General features: G+C 39.5%; 1 protein-coding gene across 2 annotated transcripts in view; it reads left to right on the top strand.

Annotated features, from left to right (window-relative positions):
• LOC128660275 (protein lifeguard 1) overlaps positions 1-25,905 on the top strand; it is a 91,391-nt gene that overhangs the window by 36,895 nt on the left and 28,591 nt on the right. For both annotated transcript variants that reach the window (XM_053714034.1, XM_053714035.1), the window contains 3 exons: positions 2,775-2,812; positions 3,650-3,737; positions 14,586-14,675. In XM_053714034.1, coding sequence (XP_053570009.1) covers positions 2,775-2,812; positions 3,650-3,737; positions 14,586-14,675 — 216 coding nt within the window. The remainder of the gene's footprint in view (positions 1-2,774; positions 2,813-3,649; positions 3,738-14,585; positions 14,676-25,905) is intronic.

Here is a 25,905-nt window from a genome sequence, read left to right as displayed (position 1 = left end):
AACTTAGACTTAGAAAACATATATTGAGAGCAAGAACAATTTGTTACACATCACCTCAGCCCATCTTAGATTGTTCATTATTGCTTAGTATAAGGTGACCAGATTTTTAAAATTAAATCCGGGGACATTTTTTTGGCAGATGGTAAAAGAAAACTATTTTATTAGCATATTTTCCTCAAATTATATATGCAGCGTATTTGGTATGTGTTTATGGAGTGATTGTATAATATATACGTTATTTCTCAGATTACACATATACACACACAAGCATACATATACACACACAAGCAGACACATACACACGCATACACACACACACACGCATACATACACGCATACATATGCACACACACAGACACACATACATATACACACACACAGGCACACATACAAATCACATAAGCATGTATATACACACATACACAGACACTCAAGCATACATATACACACACAGACACACAAGCATACATATACAACCAAATCACACAAGCATACATATACACACGCAAATTACACAAGCATACATATACACACATGCACAAGCATACATATACACCATATACACACACAAGCATACCTAAACATACACAGACACCCAAGCATACATATACACACAAGCATACATATGCATACATATATACACACAAATCACACAAGCATACATATACACACATGCACAAGCAGACATATACACACAAGCATACATATACACACACAAGCATACATATGCATACATATATACACACAAATCACACAAGCATACATATACACACAAGCATACATATACACACACAGACACACAAGCATACATATACACACACAAGCATACATATATACACACAAATCACACAAGCATACATATATACACATGCACAAGCAGACATATACACACAAGCATACATATACACACACAAGCATACATATACACTGTGCCACTTTAAGTGCCCATACAGATTTTAACAAAAAAAAACATCAACCGTGACATAATCTAGGGTCCATACCCAGGATTTTTTTTCAGTGCAGAATAGAGCAGCACTTTACAGTATTAAGACTGATCAGTAGATAAAATGGGAGCTGTAAACAGTAAAAATAGATACCAGCTGACCCACTGGCTTTTTGCCCTGTCTGATGCTTTGGTCAGTCTGCTCCTGCCTTCAAACATTTCAAGCAATTAAATAGGGACAAACAATGTAATTATGATATTTATTTATAGTATGTTAAAAATAAATTCACCTGTTACAAACATTATATATTTTATTGATTTATGCCCAATTAACTATAAATCACATGTGCTGCAGAGCAAGCATTTTATCTGTCTCTTTTTAATGTACTATTGATAAACATGATTTTGAATGGACATTGTACGTTTGTAGAAAGATCAGAAGCTTCAGCCTATGGTTAAATTCTATGGCCCATTTCCACTCTACGTGTCTCCCAATGCTGCCCTATTCTCACCAACAAGTCCACACACATTTCTTCACAACTGACCAATCATTTTATGTCCCTTAGCTACTAGTAACACACACAGAGTTGTGATTTATTTTTAACCCCCTCACTTAAATCATCACATGCCAGTAACTGTGTTTTAACCTCCTATATACCTGTAGCGCAACAGTAGTTTTTAACACAAGGATATTATATTTTTAAACCTCCTTGAAATCCTCCAACACAATGATTTGTAACCTACCAGAGGTCTGAAAAAACAGTATTAACAAAATGAATAAAGGCACATACACACCTACGTATTAATTGCCAGTCACACACAAAAGTGCAATCAAATGGTTAAATGACGGTTGCAAAATACAATTGCAGCTGTGATTTAATTCATTGATCACTAGAAACGCACATGCAGCATTTGACTATCACATACAAATGGAAATAAAAGTATAAAACACTTGCATGCATGCTTTCCAATGCCAATTTGTTTGTAAAAACTACTTTGTTTTGCAATATCATATTATCTCAGACGAGGCTAGTTAGGGACAGATGTGAATGCCTTATATATTATACAGTATGTGTTGTAAAGGCCACTAGGACCTCTTCCATATAACACAACAACAGAGAGTGAGTTAGGTGAGCTCCGTCTTCCCGGGGACATTTCCGGGGACATAATTTGTTTGGGGACAGTCTCCTCAATCCGGTGACTGTCCCCGGAATTCGGGGACATCTGGTCACCCTAGCTTAGTAGTCACTTACAAATAGTAGCTCTGTGTCTCAGTCCTGAGCAAGCATTTCTATATAAAATGTTTAGAAATAACGTTCAATATTTTTTCATGATTTATTGTGCCCCCTTTTCATGTAATTTAGCTCTGGAAATTGACCACATTTCTAATTCTCAGAACTTGAAAAGCATGCTGTTGACCTGCCAAGGCTAACTCTGCTACACATTTGTCCCTAACTGAATTCAGCTGAAAACAACAGCAAAACAATGTATTTTATACTAATTTTATGACAGTGGCTAGCCTTGTTATCTGTGTACTAAAAGCCAGATTGGCTCTTCCAAATAAGGCAAATGCCCTTTTTGGGGCAATGGGTAGATTCGTTTTTTTTACTTAGGATTTTTTTTTATTTTGGGGGGTTGTAATGTTAGGGAGTAATTTCATTATTTATTTATTTTGCAAATGAGCTGTAAACTTTAGGGCAATGCCCTACAAAACACACAAAATATGGTTAAGAATTGGTGGGGACTTTGAAAGAAATCTCTGAACTAATGACTGTGCTTATTACTGTGGAACATTATAAATATATTGTTTTTTGTTGTGTTTTTCTTGCAGACAGTGATTGAAGGGTGTATGCTTGGTGCTATTTCAGCGTAAGTATAAACAATGATTCCCTTATTGGTTTTCAAACAAGACAAAAACAAATATTTGGAGTTGTTACTACATTAATATGCTATCAAATTATTTTCAATATAATTATTAAATAGTAACCAAGAATTTGTCTAACTAATCTAATGTACAGTATATTAAAGAGCAGCAGTTAAATATGTTATAATAATTTTGGCATGAAAAAGGGACAAGAAACTCAACATGTTTTTTCATGATTCAGACATAGCATACAATCATAAACAGCTTTACAATTTACTTCTTTTATTATCAAATGTGCTTGCTTCTTTCACTGTCCTTAGATGAAGGAGCAATACTGCACTACTGGGAGCTAGCTGAGTACAGTGGTTGAGCCAATTACAAGACGCACATATGTGTAACCACCAACTAACAGCTAGCTCAAAATAGTGCATTGCTGCTCATGAGTCTACCTAGCTATGCTTTTTTTTTTTAAAAAAAAGTTTAAAATTGCATGCTCTGTCTGAATCATTAAAGTAACATGACAGTCAGAAATTCATTTCATATGAATGAATGGGAAACTGGTGAATATTTAATCTACTAGATAATTCAGAGAAACAATATGGATTGGTCAAGGAAGCTGCACAACTGTCTTTACCAAAACACAATTTAAGCCTAAAATTATATGAACTACAGTGTTGTAGCGTTAAAACAAATGGAGTGCATGTTAAAACCATAAATATATACTGCACTTGTTTGTCTTCATTTATATTATTATGTACTGGATATTTTGTTTCAACCCCTCCCCAAAAAAACATAAAACCCCTCAAATGACAACCATGCTAAGAATGTTATGTTTATTTTAGACTCTATGATGCTGATGCTGTAATGTGGGCTGCAGGTGCAACAATATTTGTCACGCTTGGGCTAACACTTTTTGCATTGCAGACAAAAGTAAGTCATATAAAGTTTTTGTGTATTGTCAATATTTGGCCGAGATGATTATCTTTACACAATTATCTTCCCAGCTTAACCTCCTTTTTACAAGGTAAAAACAATGACCACACATCTAGGCAATATTATTATAAATGAAAACACAAGACAAAACTTTGGGGGAAAAAGGCCGCAGCCCGCGTTTATTATTTTTAAAATAATTGATAAACTTTATTAAACCACAATAACATTCAAAAGGTGCTTGCCCCATAAAATCACGTGCCTTCCACTGGCGCTCGGCCAGGCACGCCCACATCCTTAACCTCTCCCCATACCTGAGGAGGTACCCATAATAATTAAATATAACTTAGCGGCTAGCACCCCGCTTTAGCTGCGACAACCACTTACCAAATCCAGGGAGGGAGGGAGGGCGCTTCTCTTCACAGGTCTTCACTCCTGCTCGGCTACAAAACAAGTGAGCAACGGCTCACGTGACCACGCCCCTAATGCCTAGCGTGAGGTCATTAGCCCCTCCTCACATAGGCATTGATTCGGGGCTTCATTGACCACACATCTAGGCAATATTATTATAAATGAAAACACAAGACAAAACTTTGGGGGGAAAAGGCCGCAGCCCGCGTTTATTATTTTTAAAATAATTGATAAACTTTATTAAACCACAATAACATTCAAAAGGTGCTTGCCCCATAAAATCACGTGCCTTCCACTGGCGCTCGGCCAGGCACGCCCACATCCTTAACCTCTCCCCATACCTGAGGAGGTACCCATAATAATTAAATATAACTTAGCGGCTAGCACCCCGCCACTGCTCGAAAAGACCTTCGAGCACCAACCCACAGGGCTAAGGCCTTTTTTACCCCTTCGCTCAAGTTAAAATTAAAAAGATGCAGGCCAATTTTGTTAAGGTGAACACCATCTTTTAAGAAGAAGCAGCTTCCAGACTCTCCTTCAAACTCCACATGCCTTACACCGAAGCCACCTAATTTTGCCACAAAGCTTGTGATAGTTCTATTAATCTTTTTGCGGGATGAGTCCAATCTTTTCACATCCCAAGCAGACCTCCACGCTAATCTGCACTCAATGTCGGACCAAATAATCATTATCTCAGGTAACAATTCTTTTAACCTAACAATATCTCTTTTGATCATATCAATAAAGTCTTTTTGTGCCATAAACCCCAAATCATTGCCCCCTACGTGAATAATTAAAATCTCAGGTGGGTGAAACAATCTAGCCCAACTAATCACTTTAAATAGTAACTGGTTCCACTTCATACCCCTAATCCCAAACCATTTAATCAATATTTTTTCAGATGAACAGCTAAGCTGCAGCCCTGATTCTCTTAATGCAGCCTCTTTTCTTGCCCAGTATATGTAAGAATGTCCCACGATCCAACAATGAATGGGACCTGCTGGAATAAAAAACTATAGCTATAACTTATTAACAAGCTCAGGTCTCACATATAACCTGAAACATTCAGACTTCCATCTCCCAATCTTTTTAACTGAATTAACATTCAAACCAGAAATACTAGCTTCCGTCGCTGCCCCAATTCTAAATGAATGACAACCAAACTCACTACTATTCAAACCTATCCTTTTTTCAGTACTGATTCAAATTGAAAAACGAGATAAAAATGTGCCGTCCTCGTGCACCAATAACGGAATGCCATCAATAACTTTTCTAACATTAAAAAATTCCCTAACTGCCGTAACTGGGCAGCACAATCCCCCAATCTCTTTCAAACAAACCCAACAACCCTTACCTATTTGATCTGTTTTAGACTTCTTTAGCCAAATTAAAACTTCATGCGGGTTCAAAACTACATCTCTATAGCACAAGCCCCCGCAATTCCACCTGTTAGCGGATACCAACTCTGAAATCCTAAAAGCACCAAAGAATGCGAGTAAAAATGCCATCCTGAATAACAAAACTTCAAATTGGGAAAAACAAACAAAGGGCAACACTTTAACCAATTTGACAACAATAGCAAAGACCAAAGGTCTTCTATTATCAACTGATACTTTACCCCTAATTAAACTCCTTATTGCCATTCTCACAGAAAATTTTTTGGACAGATCAACCCAACCCAATAGGTTAAACAAAAAAGACAAAGCCGCCATATTCCTCTGCACCACCGATTTAGATGTACCCTTCTCTCTCCATTCTTCAATCCAATCTAATAAAAGGAATTCCTCCTTGTCCCCTTCAAAAACAGATAATTTGTTCAACCACTGAACCCACACAGGTAGGTAGGCTTTCCAAGTACTAGGAGCTAAGGCTCCCCTCACCGATTTTAACAATCTAGGAAGTTCAAATGCCACATCTCCTCCGGGCAAGGAAAACCGATTTCTTCCGCCTCTGGCACAGCCTCTCGGAATCTCCGCCACTGAAAACGAGAAAGAGCGTCAGCCCCAACATTCTCCTTTCCAGGAACATGAATAGCTCTAAAAAAGACATTATGCTTCATACATTCAAAAACGAACATCCTCAGCAATCCAATCACTGGTTTCGAACTGGATGATAGGCGATTGATTGCAAAAACAACCCCCATATTATCAGAATGAAATACCACCTTTCTATTCTCAAATTCGACACCCCAAATTTTTAAGGCTACCACTAACGGAAATAATTCCAGAAAAACCAGATTTTTTGTTAGACCTACCTCTGCCCAATATTCGGGCCACTCGCCAGCACACCATTTGTTTCCAAATATGGCTCCAAAACCATGAGCCCCTGAAGCGTCAGTGAATAAATGAAGTTCACTACACAAAATCTCCATAGTTTGAATTAAAGATTTGCCATTAAATTCCTTTAAAAAAGCTTTCCAAACTCTCAAATCTTCTTTTACCTGATAAGATAAGCGAATCCGAAAATGGGGAATTTTAACTCCCACAGTGGCTAAAGATAACCTTCTGCAAAAAATCCTACCAACTGGAATGATTTTGCATGCAAAATTCAGTTTACCCACTAGGGACTGAATCTCTCTCAACGAAAGCTTCTTTCTCGCAAGAGCTAGATTAATAGAAGACACAAGATCACTAATTTTTTCCCTAGGAAGTCTGCATTCCATAGAAACAGTGTCAATACAAATTCCCAGGAAATTAATCACATGAGAAGGACCTTCAGTTTTTTCATCAGCAACCGGGATCCCAAAGTCCCTAGCTATCAGCATAAAAGAATCCATCAGAAATTGGCATGATTGGGTACCTTCCGAACCCACAAACAAAAAATCATCCAGATAATGAGAAACTGATGACATACCAGAAATCTGCTTTACAACCCATTCTAGAAAACAACTAAATTTCTCAAAATAAGCACAGGAAATAGAACAGCCCATTGGTAAGCATAGATCCACAAAATAGGAACCGCCCACAAAGCAGCCCAACAGATGATGACAAGATGGATGGACCGGTAACAGCCTAAATGCTGATTCAATGTCCACTTTCGCCAACAATGCGTTTGGACCCGCCTCCCGAATCAAATCTAAAGCCTTATCAAAGGATGCGTATCTGACTGCAGATAATTCTGGATCAATCCCATCATTCACTGAAAAACCTTTCGGGAAAGACAAATGATGAATCAATCTGAATTGATTTGGCATCTTCTTGGGAACCACTCCCAAGGGAGAGACACGCAAATTCTGAAACGGAGGGGCCCTAAAGGGACCCGCCATCCTACCCAGAGAAATTTCTTTCTGAATCTTAGCCATCACTACTTCCGGAAAATCCAATGCCGACTTTAAATTACCTGCAAAAACTGACTCAATCCCCTCAAAAAAGGGGATATAAAAACCAACTGAAAACCCCTTCAATAGAGTGTCCGCATCTGATCTTTTAGCTTTCTTCTTACCGTACAATTCTAACCACGGCGCCATCCTTTCGACTTTCACTGGCGTCTTGGCTTTGAATAGTACTTTCACCTTTTGAGAGAGATTTACCTTTTTTAAAGCATTTTGCACTAGAGTGGACTCCTCCACAAAAGGAACATTCGTGCTTGTATTTACAAGCTGTTCCAAATTTACATGTTCCCTCATTGAATTGGAAGCAAAGCCCTTTTCTGAGGGCCACTGCTGATGATGCTGAGGAAGCATTGCTTCCTCCTCCCGTAACACGAAAGGACTGAGACCTTAAAGGAGTCATAAGCTCCAACCATATACCCATATCCCTATCGTCCCATCTCATCTCAGGACGAACCGCAAGACGTTGACGAAACTGTTCGTCATACTTCCACCACGCAAGTCCGCCATACGTACGACAAGCACTGGCTATTTCATTGAGGTAACAAAAAAGGGAAGAGCAAAGCTCAGGGCTCTTTTCCCCAACTACACTTGCCAAAATACAAAAGGCAGTTGACCAATTAGATAAAGTTTTTGGCAATTTCCTAAATTTCTTTTTACGCTCGTCTTCTTCTTTTTTAGAAGACTCACTCCTTACATCATCTTTGATGTCAAAAACTTGATCCACCGGGAGCAATGAGAAAATTTCAATAAACTCTCTCCGCCAAATCTTTTCTTTTATCTCTAAAGATAAATGAATACCTAAAGGCCCAACCGAACATAAGCAAGGGCGTCTCAAAGCCTGATCAGATACTTTCGGAAGCCCTACCATACTTGCACTACTTAAAATTACCGAAGGTGCCTGCTCAGGAGGACCACCTCCTGAGGGCGCAATTTGCTGAACCCAAACACCAACCGGGCCTGAAGTGCCCTCGGCACTCACCGGACCACTATTTTCCAACCTAGCAATTAAATCTTTCAATCCTTTTAACATCAGTTCACACCTTACATCAGAAGCATTCGAATCATGATGCACATTTACACTTGAACTCTCACCTGCAGCATTGGACATTACAGGATTCTCCCTTGTAATGACCGTCTCTCTCCTTGCTTCCTGACGTGTTGATTCACTACCTTTTCTCTGTTTATCTCTTTCATTCTCTCTCCTTCTAACCGGAGTCCTAGACCTTCTGGGTCTCCCTCTTTCCCTTGACTGTTTATCCAATGATCCCCAAAGAGAAGAATCGCCTATTTCTTTGCTCTGTCTGAACGTAATAGGCGAACGGGATCTCTCCCGCCGCCGTGATACTGAACTCCTGGAACTTTTCTCCTGTCTCTTTCTTTCACTGTGGACTACCTGAGGCTGAGAGGATGTGTATTCCCTGTTAGCTAACCTTCTATCAAAAATACTAACACCCCTTTCAAAAGAGCCCCCGCTAAGGAAATCCCTATCAATATCATTACTAACCTTAGTGTTAACCCTTGCTGAATTACTCGCCCTATTACCCTCAGAATTAACATTACCTGGGACTAAAGCTCTAATTAACTGTGATACAATATCTAAACTGTTTAGCTGCTCCGACGCTGCTGGTCCTGGTAAAGCTGCTTGCTCTTCCTCTTCCCCGAAATCACTGTACTGTTCATCAATCCATAAAGAGTCTGCTTCCTCCTGTATCTTAGAAGGAAACGTATCACTGCTCCGGCCAGGTGTTATAAACTCGGGATGAATAGAATCTGAGGAAAAAGAAACGTTAACCTGCCTAGAGTTAGCCTCCCTATTTACAATCCTACTTGTTCTATCACTAACATTATGCTCCTTAAAAAACATCTCTCTAGTACTACCATCTACACTGGCACTTTCCCAATTTCTAAAACTCTCTGGCCTAACATCCCTCTCAGCGTTTTCTTCTCCTGAACCTGAAAAACAATGCTTTCTTTTTTCCAATGCCTTTCTACCTGTTGGAGCAGAAGCTCTGACAGCAATTGGCTTATTCACTGTAGTATTCCTTGAGCTAATCTTGTTTGAAGAGTCTGTATTTGCTGTTCTAGGCTCAGTGGCCGTTTCAAAATGCCTGCCTACTTGACTAAAATGTTCCTCACAATATTGCTGCTGCATTAAAAAAGGCTCCTTAGCCGTAAACTGTTCCTGTTCCCTGACGCTTAAAAATTCCTCATAGCCCGACTGTGAAAATTTATCCCTTACCCCGTGACTAACTTCTTTTCCCCAGCATGTATTTGCCTCAGGCCTAACTGCTGTATGCCTTTCAAATTGCCCCACGTTATTTGGGCCTCCTATGTCTAAAGGCCTAACTGCCGTTAACAGGTCCTGTTGTGGTGTTACATAAGATAAACCCACATGCTGCCCAGAATTGTTTTTATTATTAACACCCTTAGGCCTGTCGGCCGTAAATATGTCCTGGTTTGCTGCGCTCTTTGGGCCTGCAGCCGTTATATCCTTTTTTGGCGCCAAAATACTTACGTCCACCGCCTCGCAAGATTCTTCCTCACCTGCCGCCATCTCCGCTTCTTCCGACACCTCTTCATCCCACCGGACGAAAACAGCTCCTGAAAAAGAAGAAGAATTACCTGGTGCAGCTTCTCTCTGGAGAAACCGTGTTGCGTCCGCTCTGCTGATGTCTCCCGGTCCTGATCGATTTCCTGCAGCTCCTCTCTTTCTCACCGATGTCGACCGCTGACCCGCTGAAGCTCTCACCGCTTTTCCTCTACGGCTCCCGGACTCCTGACGTCTTCCGGTCGATGGACTTAACCTTTCTGGCGGACGGGATCTCCTCGTCGGCCTGGATGGCTCACCGCCCGCCGTGACGACTCCTCCGGTTCCTGTGTCCTCTTCGAACGCCAACCGCTTCCGGACCCAATCTTCACCCTTCGACGACAACAGCTCCTGGACCGTCGACAGGATCTTCTGCAACTCCGACATGGTAAGTAGAAATTCACCGCTTCTCTTCACAGGTCTTCACTCCTGCTCGGCTACAAAACAAGTGAGCAACGGCTCACGTGACCACGCCCCTAATGCCTAGCGTGAGGTCATTAGCCCCTCCTCACATAGGCATTGATCCGGGGCTTCATGTCTCATGTTGTAAACTGTGTGAATTATAAAACAATAAAACTCCCAAATGGGTCACTTACAAATGATATGACGCTATATGAATAAATAGTGCAAATAAACAGGCTGGATATCAAAGCCACAAGCTGGCTGATGCTCAAGGCAAACATCTACAGGGGAACTCTTCCTTAGACTTGAGAGTCTCCAATATCCAGCCACAGGCAATCAGGAGAATTCGAGCAGCCACTTTACACAGACAGTACTCTGCAAATGTATCACAATTTCATAGCTGTTTGGTTTTTGCAGGTATCATCAGGCAGCTGGTGCAGGCGACATCCAGCCTGCCTATTTGCACCATTCATCTATATAGTGTCATCTCATTTGTGAGTGTTCCCATTTGGGATTTTTTGTTACATAATTCACGCAGTCTACACCATAAGACGCCCTTATGTTGGTTTTCCCACACCTTAAAGTGATGGTAAATTAAAAATCTTTATCTTTTTGCCATTCGATATAAAATGTAAAAAAAATATTAGTTTAATTAATGAAAACACACAAATTTACATATAACCGCTACTTTGCTATTGCACGACCCAGCATCACTGACACTAAGACCTTTTTTTTTCAGACGTTTTCGCTGTTGTCCAATCAAAGTCGTAGCATTTTGGCATGTTTCAATGTAAATTTTAAAAAAAACAGGATGTTTTGCGCATGACATTGCTAACTCATATGAAAAAAATCCTGTTTTTTATATTTTACATTGAAACATGCCGAAATTCCACGATTTTAAATGGACAACTGCGAAAACGTCAGAAAACCCCCCAGCTACTGGAGCGTGTAATAGCAAAGTAGCGGTTATATATAAACTACTAAAGTAAGTTTTAAATTTGTGTGTTTTCATCAATTAAACTAATATACATTTTACATCGAATGGCAAAAAACCCAGGTTTTGAATTTACCAGCACTTTAAGTAGAGAGGAGCTGATCTGGTGACTTTGATTGTTCTTCTGGATTAGAAACAGGGATTTGTCTTTTATCCAAAGCATTGTATATAGTATAGCGCCCCCTTTTCCTTTGAATACAAAGTGAGAGTTGTTTTAACCTGCTTTTTAATTGGTTGCTAATATGCAGCAGTCTTCTAATGTGTCAACCATTTCCTTAAGTATTTGTTGACTGCACAAAATTCACTTTGCTCCATTTTCTACAAATTTCTGAACAGCTCTTATAAAACATCCCAAAAAAATAAAAAAATGTTAACTTTAGATACTTGAAATGTGTCATCTGCACACTCAAAATAATATAGAACAATATACTTTCACTGCAGTACTGTGACCCCAAAGCTTCACAATTAGTATTAGGATTTATTAATCTAACCTCATATTTAGGTTTTCAAATTAAATATAGATATGGTATTCAGATAGGGATATGATACATGCATAAAAACACAGAAGAAATGTATTTATTAATCATGATCTATAAAAACTGGTGTATTTCATTAAAGGGACATAAACCACAATTGTTGTCATGATTCAGATAGAACATGCAATATTAAACAACTTTCCAATTTACTTCAATTATCACATGTTCTTCATTTTTTTATATCCTTCGTTGAAAAGCAGAAAGTTAAGTTCAGGAGTGTGCACGTGTTACACATTGTTGCTAAACTTCAAGAGCACTAGATGGCAGCGCTATTTCCTGTCATGTAGTGCTCAGAGTCCAGACATGTGCACGCTACCCATCAAGATATCTTTTCAACAAAGAATAGCATAAGAATAAAGGAAATGTGATAATAGAAGTACATTGGAAACTTTTTTTAAATTGTATTAAAAGAAAAGTTTGGAGTTTCATGTCCCTTTTAAATAGACATTGAACTTTCCAAATCATTAGTAGGAAACAATATTTAAATCATTCAAATTTCAAAATCTGTAATTCCGTCAAAATGTAATTAATGAAGAAAAAGCAAACGTTAAAGGGATACTTAACCCAATTCTTTTTCTTTCATGATTCAGATAGAGCATGCAATTTTAAGTAACTTTCTAATTTACTCCTGTTATCAATTTGTCTTTGTTCTCTTGCTATCTTTATTTAAAAGGCAGGAATGTAAAGCTTAGGAGCCGACCCATTTTATGTTTAGCACCCTGGATATTGTTGGCTTATTGGTGGCTACATTTAGCCACCAATAAGCAAGTGTAACCCAAGTTCTGAACCAAAAATGAGTCGGCTCCTAAGCTTTAAAATTTAAAATAGGAGTAAATTAGAAAGTTGCGTAAAATTGCATGCTCTATCTGAATCATGAAAGAAAACATTTGGGTCTAGTATCCCTTTGAATATGAGTTGTGCAGGTGATACATTTTCACTGAGAAAGTGAATATAACCACTTATATGCTTGCCCATAAACATATTTTTGCTTTTGAACAAGAGAATATAAATCCCAGGGTGCAGATGCCAGTTGGCTGTAGAGCTGATATTCACTGTTTTGTACTAGAAAAGGTTAATGTTTTCAGTATTTTTTGATATTCAAAAACAGGACAGTGCTTTCTGTATGCATTTGTATAGGATTATGGATAGTGTTCTGTGTTGTATATGCAGTAATCTTTTGTCTTAGTAATATTTTTTGGAATAAACATGAATGTTTTATGTCCAGCATGCCATTTTGTTAATTAACATAATTTATATTCTGTAGAAGTAGGCAGGCTTGCAGCTGACTGGCATTATAGTCAAAAAATGAGGTAGAGCATGTAATTTAAGGGCTTTGTTTATTATGCTGCAATTGCCCCAATTAGTTTCAGGCTGCTGCTTCCTAAACCCTCTCTGCCAATTTATTCAACTGGGGTGATTGACAAACCCTGCTCTCAGGTAATTGGTTATGCTAGAGCAGAGGGTGACATTGCACAGCAATTTACTTGTGCAATGCTAAATATTTGTGATAAAATTGGGACAGGTTCCCAACATGTGAATCTTGTCCATGTGCAAATTGATAAATCTAACCCTAAGACTAGTAACTCTGTACCCCTATATGTCTAACCCCACAATGTTTATAGCAGCATATCCCTTATAATCCTTGGGGAATACTGTAGGATTAATGTTTTCAATTCTTGAAAGGGCAAGAAGAAATTCATACATATCACCTTGTGTGTGTGTATATATATATATATATATATATATATATATATATATATATATATATATATATATCTGTACAGGGACAGTACAGTCAAAATTAAAACTTCATATTCTAGATAAAGCATGCAGTTGTAATTTACTTTCCAATTTATTTCTATAATCAAATTAGCTTTGTTCTTTTTCTATCCTTCGTCTAAGGGTATAGATACAGTAAGTGTGCTCATATGACCTCAGGAGCATGAGCGTATTTAGCACTCCTTGGCTTTACAACTTTGTATAATTTTGTATAACACTGCTGCCATAGAGTGCTAAAGACGTGCAGACTCCTAAGGTCATATGAGCACACCATATAATCTTCAACAAAGGATAGCAAGAGAACATAGAAAATTTGATAATAGAAGTAAATTGGAAAGTTGTTTAAAATTATATGCACTTTCTAATTCATCAAAGTTTCATTTTGGCTTTACTATCCCTTTAAATGATGAATTATTCATTATATTATATATTTAAAATACTTTGGCTGAAATGTATTAATTTATTGACACCCAGTGATTAAACATCTCAACATTTAAAAAAAAATCAGAAAGACCATTATACTGTAGAAATAAAATACTTTATTTTGTTAGAGCATTTTATTTGAAGATATTTATTTTAGTATGTGTTAGTAACTCCTGCAAATGGGTTTACATGCATATACACTAATCAATGACCTTATCCTCATCTGGAGCAGAACGGGGGTGTTCCAGTAGTGCAAATTTTTCTATGTGTTTAAACTTTTTGAAAATTACATTTTATTTGTAGAATGTTCCTTTAAATAAAGCAGTGCCTCTTGCATTGTTATAAGTGACATTTTATATAACTGGTTTATTTCTATTAATACCAGTGGGACTTTACCATGATGTCAGGAGGACTGTGTATGGCGTTGTTTGTATTATTATCTTTTGGAATCCTCTGCGCAATCATAAGATCACAAGTAAGTATTTTAAGAAAAAAGAAGACTGTGATATGAGATCAGATTGCCCCTACTTCTACAGGTAGAAATCCCAAATCCGGAATTCTAAAATCCAGAGATTTCCATTAATATTTGTTTAAAAATAAAAATGACTATAAATTAAAATTTTTACCTGACAGTAAGTCACAATCTCCTCTGCCTGGGTCTTTGGTTTAAGTTTAGTGTTATAAAATGCAAATGCTTGTCTTTATATATTTAAAACAACTATTATCTTACTGATTACAGAACTGTATTTTTATCCCCTCTCTTTGCTGTCCAGTTTCACAAATGTACAAATATTGCAAAATCAAAACTATTCTGAAATCCAAACCTTTTCCGGTCCCAAGCAGTAAGATAAAGGGTTTTCTACGTACACTAAATTAATGGTTCAGGTTGCAGAGCTATAAATAAAAAAATAATATGAAACCCCATTTTCTTTCCAAAGGTAGGCAGAGTCCACAACTTAATTCCTTACTGTTGATAAATACAACACCTGGCCACCAGGAGGAGGCAAAGACACCCAGCCAAAGGTTTAAATATCCCTCCCACTTCCCCCATCCCCCAGTCATTCTTTGCCTTTCGTCACTAGAGGAGGATGGCAGAGAAGTGTTAGAAGATAGAAGATAGTCCTTTAAATGGGTATTTTTCTCTTCAAGAGAGGAGTGGAGTTTGAAGTAAAAGTGTTGATGAGAGTTAGAGTCTGGAGATACATGGAAAGTTTTTTGTGATTGCATCTAGACTATTTATCTAACAGCTCCCGGGAAACCAGTGTTGATGAGTTACACTGTCTTCCCTTTGTCTCTCAGTTCCTTGTCAGAATTTCTTAAGTGGATTGTCACACCATGAAAGGCTGGGTCTGTTCCACAGCAAAATCGATCCTGGAGGGTAAGTCCGTTTTTTATTTATTAGGGGTTAGTCCCTAGTAGGGCTCATTTTCCCCCTAAAGTTTTACAGGACTGGTAACAGTGTGACACATAACCCCCCTATGGGATCGGGGGTTTTCCAATTCTCCTTATGTCTGGAAATGAGAGGGAACAGTTGGGGACTTAGTGCTGCTTTAACTTTGGGAGCACTTGTGAAGGGTCCGGGTAGGTTTGTGGCTCAGGGCAATATTAGACATTGGAACTCTAAATCAAAGCCTTTTACTTTCACTTTGACTGTTGCGCATTTTCTATTGTTTCTGCACACTTTCAGACTCCTTTCTCTTCCAAGGGATGTCAGTTTTCCAATTTTCGTTCCTTTCGTTCAAACAAGCCCCAAAGAAATCAATCATCTTCCAAGGCCGAACAGTCGAAGGGTACTTGGAAACCTTCCCAGACTTGGAACAAGTCCAAGCAGACTAAGAAGCCTGAATATAACAAATCTGTATGAAGGGACGGCCCCCGATCTGCGATCAGATTGAGTAGGGGGCAGACTTTTTTTTCCTCAGACACCTGGTTTCAGGACCTACAGGATCCTTTGGGGTTAGATGTTGTATCTCAAGGATAAAATAGGATTTAAGTCTCATTCTACGAGAGGCAGGTTCCGTATCTCTAGGTTATCTTCAAGACCAGCCTTTTTAGATTGCGTCCGGGATCTATCTTCCTTGGGAGTAATAGTCCTGTGCCCGCCTCGGAAAGAGGACTAGGGTTCTATTCCAACCTCTTTGTGGTTCCCAAGAAGGAGGGAACTTTCCGACAAATTTTAGACTTAAAGTGTCTCAACAAATTTCTCAGAGACCCTTCCTTCAAAATGGAGCCCATCAGATCGATTATCCGTCTAATACTGGAGGGACAATTCATGACTACAATAAATCTTAAGGACGCATACCTGCACGTCACAATTCATCAGGATCATTTTCAGTTCCTGAGATTTGCATTTCTGGATCAGCATTTCCAGGTCATAGCTCTGCCGTTTGACTTAGCTACTGCTCCTAGAATATTAACAAAGGTTCTGGACCCTCTTCTAGCTGTAGCCAGATCTCAATTTTACTACGGTTTAGTATTACGGTAGCGCCTTACCTGGATGATATCTTGGTTCAGGCTCCATCTTTTCCTTTGGCAGAAGCACACTCGGAAATTCTTCTGAATCTTCTTCGGTCACATAGATGGAAGATAAACCTAGAAAAGAGTTCTTTGGTTCCCAGTATCAGGGTGGTTTTTCTGGGCCCTGTCATAGACTCAGTCCACATGAAGATTTTTCTAACGTATCAAAGAAAAACTAATGGCGAGTTGTCTCTCTCTCCAGGCCACTCCAAGACCTTCGGTGGCCCAGTGCATGGAGGTGATTGGACTCATGGTGTCCTGTATGGACATTATTCCTTTTGCCCAAGTTCATCTCAGACCTCTACAACTATGTATGCTGCGACAATGAAACGGTGATCATTCAGATCTGTCTCAGGTGATTGTTTTGGACACCCTAATGAGAGACTCTCTCTCTTGGTGACTTTGTCAAGATCACCTGTCAATATGCACATGCTTCTTGAGGCCGTCCTGGGAGATTGTGACTACTGATACCAGCCTCTCAGGCTGGGGAGCTGTCTGGGGTCCCAGGAAGGCTCAGGGGCTGTGGTCTCAGGAAGAATCTTCCCTTCTGATCAACATTCTGGAACTAAGGCGATTCACCATGCGTTAAAAGCATGGCCTTAACTGGGTTCGTCCAGTATATCAGATTTCAATCAGACAATATAACCTCAGTTGCTTACATCAACCATCAAGGAGGAACAAGAAACTCCCTGGCGATGAAGGAGGTTTCCCTAATCTTACAACGGGCGGAAGCTCACAACTATCTTCTGTCAGCTATCCACATTCTGGGGGTGGACAACTGGGTAGCGGATTTCCTCATAGTCATACATTCAAAGCACTCCAGCCACCAGAAGAAATCTTTGTTTAAAAAACCTTTATTTTCATTAGTTGGGTCCAAAAGTTTACAGGTACAACATTTCGAACCTACAATAGGCTCTTAGTCATGTACACTGATTGCATGTAGATTTGTACCTTTTATACCCTCACCTGAATAATACAGAGTTCTAGGTAACATTATAGTGACATATGCTCGTAACATATTGGTATTGCATCTTTCAACTTCAATATTAACCCTTAATGTACCAAACTCAAGAAGTTAAAAACATAGTTAAAGTAAAACCATTATATACACACAAAAAAATAACCAGAATATAACACAACAGATATGTCATTTAACAAAAATAGATTCCAATCAAAATCTTTATTAAGAGCCTTAGGTATCATAGTGTCCAATTTATTTATCCAATACATCTCCCTTATTTTTAGAAGGCAATCCTTTCACCCGGGAGAATGGTCTCTCCACCCCGAGGTGTTTGCAGAGATTTGTCTCCGATGGGGAATGCCAGAGATCGATCTCATGACTTCTCATCTTAATGCCAAGCTACCTAGGTACGGGTCAAGATCGAGGGATCCTCAAGCAGAGATAATAGATGCGTTGGCGGTTCCATGGAGGTTCGGTCTTATATATCTCTTTCCTCCATTGGCTCTGCTCCCTCGTGTAGTAGCTGGCATCAAACAGGAGCAAGCCCCAGTAATTCTATACAACTAAAAGAAAAAAGCGCAAACAGGACTCAAGTGCAATAATACACACAGTGGCAACAGCGCTCTAAAATTTCACACTTACAATGTTTATTAATAAAAACAGCATTTAAAAACAATCATCAGCAAATGGCTTTCATCCTCAATACTCAGCTACTCGAAACCGCTCTCCCTTCTGTGTCTATACAGTCCGTTTCACACATCCAACGGAACTTAGAAAGTTTTTAAGGAGAGATTTGATGTGCAAACTACAGAAGCCCTGTGAGTCCAAGAAAAGTAAGCGTATTCCTCTTAGGACTTGGGACTACGGATCCTCAAAAAGGTCACAAATCCTCTGCGATTACCCCCAACGCGTTTCATCTGCTACCGTGCAGACTTCCTCAGGGAGAATGATAAGTATCGTAATCATTACGATACTTATCATTCTCCCTGAGGAAGAGCGGTTTCAAGTAGCTGAGTATTGAGGATGAAAGCCGTTTGCTGATGATTGTTTTTAAATGCTGTTTTTATTAATAAACATTGTAAGTGTGAAATTTTAGAGCGCTGTTGCCACTGTGTGTATTATTGCACTTGAGTCCTGTTTGCGCTTTTTTCTTTTAGTTGGAAAGTTCCTGCTCTACTACAAGCGGTACGAAGGATACATTTGGCAAACAAGCAGCAGAGGTCTCAAGTGGGTGATACATTATCTCATCTGGAGGTGGTAATATATTATATATATATATATATATATATATATATATATATATATACATATACATCTTTTACATATTGTTCATATATCTTGCTCCATATATTTGGGTCATTCTTACTACTCTTTTTTTATTTTTATATTGGTATATTCCAGTGTGTCATTTTTATCTTTATTCTTAAACTTTATTCATTATTCCTAAGAGGGTTAGCGCCATTTCATTTCTCTGTGTGTGTTCCTCAGTAATTCTAATAGCTCCATCCTGGCCTTGAAGGACCTGGTTTGCAGATCTTGTGAAAATGTAATTGTCTCCTCCTTGGAGGTTAGCTTATCGGAAGGACCTTCTAATTCAGGGCCCTTTCCTACACCAAAACCTAGATTCTCTGAGGCTGACTGTATGGAAATTGAACATTTAGTCCTGTCCAAGAGAGGATTCTCTGATAGTGTCCTATACACATTGATTCAGGCTCATAAGCCAGTTTTTCAACGCATCTACCATAAGGTGTGTAGGACTTATCTACACTGGTGTGAGGAACGCAGTTTTCCATGGCACAAAGTGAAGGTTGCTTGAATTTTATCTTTTCTTCAAGACGGCTTGGAGAAGGGCCTATCTGCCAGCTCTCCGAAGGGCCAGATCTTGGCCCTTTCGGTCTTGTTGGCCCTATCGTTTTTGTTGCACAATCCTTTGTTAAGGCTCTGACTAGAATCAGGCCTGTATTCAAACCTGTGGCTCCACCTTGGAGCCTCAATCTTGTTCTTCGTCTTTTGCAGCTGGCTCCGTTTGAGACCATGCATTCTGCTGATATTAAGGTATTATCCTGGAAAGTTTTGTTTTTGTTGGCTATTGCATCACCTTGCAGAGTCTCTGAAATTTCTGCTTTACAGTGTGATTCCCCCTACCTTGTGTTTCATGCCGACAAGGCGGTGTTACGTACAAAGTTAGGGTTCCTTCCTAAAGTTGTGTCAGATCGCAACATCAATCAGGAGATTGTGGTTCCTTCCTTTTGTCCAAATCCTTCCTCTACAAAGGAACGGTTGCTCCACAATTTGGATGTTGTTCGTGCCTTGAAGTTCTACCTTCAGACTACTAAGGAGTTCAGACAATCATCATCCTTGTTTGTTCTTTTTGCGGGTATGCGCAAGGGCCAGAAGGCCACTGCGACTTCCTTGTCTTTTTGGTTGAGGAGTATCATCTGCTTAGCTTATGAGAAATCGGATCAGCAGCCTCCTGAGAGGATAACAGCTCATTCCACTAGGGCAGTGGCTTCTTCCTGGGCTTTTAAGAATGAAGCCTCTATGGATCAGATTTGTAAGGCGGCTACCTGGTCTTCCTTACATACCTTTTCTAATTCTACAAATATGTTTGCTTCGGCTGAAGCAGCTTTTGGGAGAAAGGTATTGCAGGCTGTGGTGCCCTCAGATTAAGGTCCGCCTTTTTCTTTAGTTTCCCTCCCGTTAATTTATTCAGTGTCCTCTGGAGCTTGGGTATTGTTTCGCAACAGTAAGGAATGAAGTCGTGGACTCTCCCTGCCTTTGGAAAAAAAATTCTTCTGGCACCTTTATACCCTGATGTTTCTCCTATTTTTCCTCGTTCCCTCGGCCGAATGACTAAGGGGGATGGGGGAAGTGGGAGGGATATTTAAACCTTTGGCTGGGGTGTCTTTGCCTCCTTCTGGTAGCCAGGTGTTGTATTTCCCAACAGTAAGGAATGAAGTCGTTGACTCTCCCTGCCAGGAAAGAAAGGAATTTATCTGGTAAGCATAAATTTAGTGTTTTTTTGTGATATTGGGGTAGATTCCAATCTTTACATTTAAAAAAAAAAAAAAAAAATTAATATAATAAAAAAATGGGAGTTGACTTTTTTTTTTTAAGTGATCACAATCTTTCCAAGTTGATAACTAACACAATATTCAATCTCCATTTTCCCACAGCCAATAAATACCGATAATGGATGTCAATTACTGAACTCCAAAATAGATTAAAGGGACAGTCTACTCCAGAATTTGTATTGCTTTAAAGGATAGATAATCCCTTTTAATATCCATTCCCAGTTTTGCATAACCAACATGGTTAAATTAAAGGGATAGTAGACTCTAAAATATAACCTTTAAAAAAATTAAAGTTCATGCCATTATTTTTCTAAAATCATTTTTTTTAAATACTACTATTAAATTAAAACATTTGAATCAACTATTTTCATATAGATTATGCTCCCCTGCCGGCCCCTCCCTGTTCTGTTTTAATTTTTTCCCTGTAAAGTTATTTCTGCCCAATCAAAAGCTCAGCCATTTGGCCTATTAAACAATATGTATTACATTACAAGCATGCACAGTCTGTCAGTGCTTGTCATCACAAATTGTGTGCTTGTTACTTTTGTGCATGAGTGGCACAAGAAAGGGGATTCCGTATTTACCTAAATTAAACATTGAATCACAGCTATTGATTGCCGCTTACCTATATATTTGTTTTTTCATGAGCAACTTGTATATCTTTTTTTATTTTTTTTTATTTTACTTTACTATAAAATATTGTTACTGATGATTCTAGTAACATGTACAGCAATCCTGCCCACTGTGCACATCACTAGGAGTAGAGTGATTCCCATCAAATTAACACTTTCTATTAGTTTTCCATTATTTTATTTCCTCCGTTCCTCCAAACATATTGCTTCAGAAGTACAGTGATGTGTACAGTAGTCCCACTGTAATGCTTGTGGGATATCTCTCTATCAGACCAAGCTTGGCCAGTAGTCTTCTTATTCCGGCGTCAAGAGGAATGATAGAAAATATCCCAGCGCAGAGTAAGTTAGTGAAATTAGGTAAGCAGTACTCACGGTATACAGGGTAGTCCTTCAGGGCAATAAGAAGAAGGCAGAGAATGGTTAAGACAGGCTGAGTCCGGCAACAGGAAAGCAGTCCAGCAGTGTAGCAGTTCAGGGGTAAACCAATAGAATGTTCAGACAAGCAGAGTTCAATAACAGTATGGCAATCCAGCAGTTCAGGGGTTAAGCAAGCAGAGTAGTCAGACAGGCAGAGTTCAATAACAGTATGGCAATCCAGCAGTTCAGGGGTTAAGCAAGCAGAGTAGTCAGACAGGCAGAGTTCAATAACAGTATGGCAATCCAGCAGTTCAGGGGTTAAGCAAGCAGAGTAGTCAGACAGGCAGAGTTCAATAACAGTATGGAAATCCAGCAGTTCAGGGGTTAAGCAAGCAGAGTAATCAGACAGGTAGAGTTCAATAACAGTATGGCAATCCAGCAGTTCAGGGGTTAAGCAAGCAGAGTGGTCAGACAGGCAGAGTTCAATAACAGTATGGCAATCCAGCATAAAGTAACACAGCACCCAGGAGCACGCGAAGCAACACCTATACTTGGGCACTGGTGAATGTAAGTGAGGTACTTACATAGCTGCAGGATACGCGCCACAGGAGGAATCCAGACCGGCATCAGGAAGAGAGGCACCCGGCGATGACGTCATCACCAGCACCCGAAGCTCAATGGCCATGGCAACGGACAAAGCAGTGGCCAGATGGCGTGACACCCATCCCCTGTACACATCACTAGGAGTAAAGCATTCCCATCAAAGGAACGCTTTCTAATTGTTTGTCTTTTTTTTTATTCTCCGCCCTTCCAAAATATTGCTTCAGGAGTACAGTGACGTATACAGCACTCCCGCCTGCTGTACATATCACTATGAGTAGAGCGTTCACAACAAAAGAACGCTTGTCACTATGCTATAGTGTGAGCTTCTTTAATTATTACAATTGTGCATACTTGGTCAGAAAAGCTAGAGTCAGTTTAGACTAGTGCTGATTGGAATAACTAAACACCTATTACTACACAGGAGCGATCAAGGCCTCCTAGTAACAGGTGTTCACAAGCACCTTATATTCTAACCTGGTCTGCAAAGTAAACAGATAATCTTCTAATCCTCTCAAGATTGTGATCACTTTAACAAACAAAAAAGTAAACTCCCATTTTTCAATATTAAAGATTGGAATCTTCTAATCCTCTGTTTACTTTGCAGACCGGTTACTAGTGGAGCATATGATAGCATAGTGACAAGCGTTTGTTTGCTGTGAATGCTCTACCCATAGTGACGTGTACAGCGGGCGGGACTGCTGTACACGTCACTGTACTTCTGAAGGAATATCTTTGGAAATAAATTGAAAAGCTAAAAGAATTGTTTATTTAATGGGAATCGCTTTACAATAGATGTCACTACTTTCAATATTAGTTTACACGCTAATATAGTGAAAAGGGTTCAGTTGATGGGATTGCTCTTCCTGTAATGACGTGTACTGTGGTCGTGACTGCTGTACACATTTATAAATTGCTGAGAAGCTTATAAGAATTAAAAGTTAAAAAAATAAGGGGGCATATCTAGGCTGCAGCCATGAAAGACTGCAATACCTGAAGCTGCAAGAGATTATTTGGTAATCCGCCAATTATCATTGAAATCCTGTTTCACCCGCATATATAGAAACGCTATAAATCAAACGTGTATGTGTACTGAACAGGACTATATATACAGTTTGTGATATACTGACACTTGTGGACTGGTCTGGACTGTTGAGTACTTAGGTGGAGGCCTACTACGGATTCCATACCCAGCCCCCCCCCCCACCCCCGGTTTGCCGGATTGAACAGATTGAAGATATCTGTTAACTTGATAGTGATTTGTGACATTCTACTGCAATATTACCTGCATTCTCGAACATAGAAGATATGTATGTGGTTATGCAAAACCTGATGAGCAATTTTGATTGCATAATGTGTAACAGACTTGACCACCTCCTGTCGTGCATGGAGAGCACCCGCTCTGGAGTGGAAGTATTTGAATTTCAGAAAGTGACAAATGTGGAGTATGTCTGCATGAGCAGCGCTATACAAACCAGTATGACCCACCAGGAGAGAGCATGCTCGCGTGCAGCCAAGTTCCTGTGGGAGATCCCTGCCTTCTACCTTGATCCCTGTCCGGGGAGATGTGGCCAGCTCTCTGGATAGGGACTGGGATGCTGCAGTGAAGCCAGTGGGGAAAATGAATGCTGAGCTAATGGTCAGATTGGAAAGGCATCTGTGTACCCGGTGGGGTTCTACAATTGTCCGGATCCATCTACAGCTCCTATGGACCAGCTTGGGCTGACGGTGTTGAGTAACTCCTTTCTGAATGGCGACGGAACTGATTTGCCGCTTTCTGGTCCTACAGAGGAACGCCAGGTTCAATGCTTGCTGTATGTTGTGCAGACTCCCTCTGAAGGGGTTCAGTTTTGGCTGGTTATGCAGGTCTAACATTCTGATCCACTTGAAGACTGTGGCCCCTATTTATCAACCTGTCAACTTACTTGCATTCGCCGGCACCAATACGCTTGCCTAAGATCACCTAACATTGCTGCCGTGGACCTGAATACGTTCTCCAAAGTTACCAAAAAAGCTGTCAAAAAGCCGCGCACCAAGTATGGGGCATTGAGCAGCGGACTGTTGTTAACTAACAGTCATCGATCTCGCTGCTCTTCGGCTTTTTCCCAGCTTTATTGGTACCCTGTCACTAAACACCCACACTATACTAAACTGTTTTACCCCTATCCCGCTGCTCACGGACCCCGCCGCAACTAAATAAAGTTATTAACTCCTAAACCGCCGCCCCCGGAGCCTACCGCCACCTACATTATACTTATTAACCCATAATCTGCCGTCCCCTACACCGCCGCCCCCTACATTATGTTATTAACCCCTAATCTGCCGCCCCCTACATTATGTTATTAACCCCTAATCTGCCGCCCCCTACACCGCTGCCACCACCTACATTATGTTATTAACCCCTAATCTGCCATCCCCAATGTCGCCGCCACTATATTAAATTTATTAAGCCCTAAACCTAAGTCTAACCCTAACACCCCCTTACTTAAATCTAATTTAAATAAATATAAATAAAATTACTATCATTAACTACATTATTCCTATTTAAAACTAAATACTTACCTGTAAAATAAACCCTAAGATAGCTACAATATAACTAATAGTTACATTGTATCTAGCTTAGGGTTTATTTTTATTTTACAGGCAAGTTTGTATTTATTTTAACTAGGTAGAATAGTTACTAAATAGTTATTAACTATTTAATAACTACCTAGCTAAAATAAATACAAATTTACCTGTAAAATAAAACCTAACCTAAGTTACAATTACACCTAACACTACACTACAATTAAATACAATTAAATAAATTAAAAACAATTAACTAAATTATATACAATTATCTAAAGTACAAACAAAAACAAACACTATTTAACAGGAAATAATAAACAAATTACAGAAATTTAAACTAATTACACCTAATCTAATAGCCCTATCAAAATAAAAAAGCCCCCCAAAATAAAAAAAACCCTAGCCTAAACTAAACTACCAATAGCCCTTAAAAGGGCCTTTTGCGGGGCATTGCCCCAAAGTAATCAGCTCTTTTACCTTTAAAAAAAATACAAACAACTCCCCCAACAGTAAAACCCACCACCCACACAACCAAACCCCCAAGAAAATACTAACTAAAAAAACCTAAGCTCCCCATTGCCCTGAAAAGGCCCAAAGCCCTAACCTAAAAATAAAACCCACCCAATACACCCTTAAAAAAACCTAACACTAACCCCATGAAGATCAACTTACCGGGAGACGTCTTCATCCAAGCCGGGCTAAAGTGGTTCTCCAGATGGGCAGAAGTCTTCATCCAAGCCAGGCAGAAGTGGTCCTCCAGACGGCAGAAGTCTTCATCCAGACGGCATCTTCTATCTTCATCCATCCAGCGCAGAGCGGGTCCATCTTCAAGACATCCGACGCAGAGCATCCTCCTCGGCCGACGACTACCCGACGAATGATGGTTTCTTTAAGTGACGTCATCCAAGATGGCGTCCCTTAGATTCCGATTGGCTGATAGAATTCTATCAGCCAATCGGAATTAAGGTAGAAAAAAACCTATTGGCTGATGCAATC

Source organism: Bombina bombina, chromosome 5, assembly GCF_027579735.1.
Source record: "Bombina bombina isolate aBomBom1 chromosome 5, aBomBom1.pri, whole genome shotgun sequence".
NCBI classification, from domain to species: Eukaryota; Metazoa; Chordata; class Amphibia; order Anura; family Bombinatoridae; genus Bombina; species Bombina bombina.
This window is presented reverse-complemented; position numbering and strand designations above follow the sequence as displayed.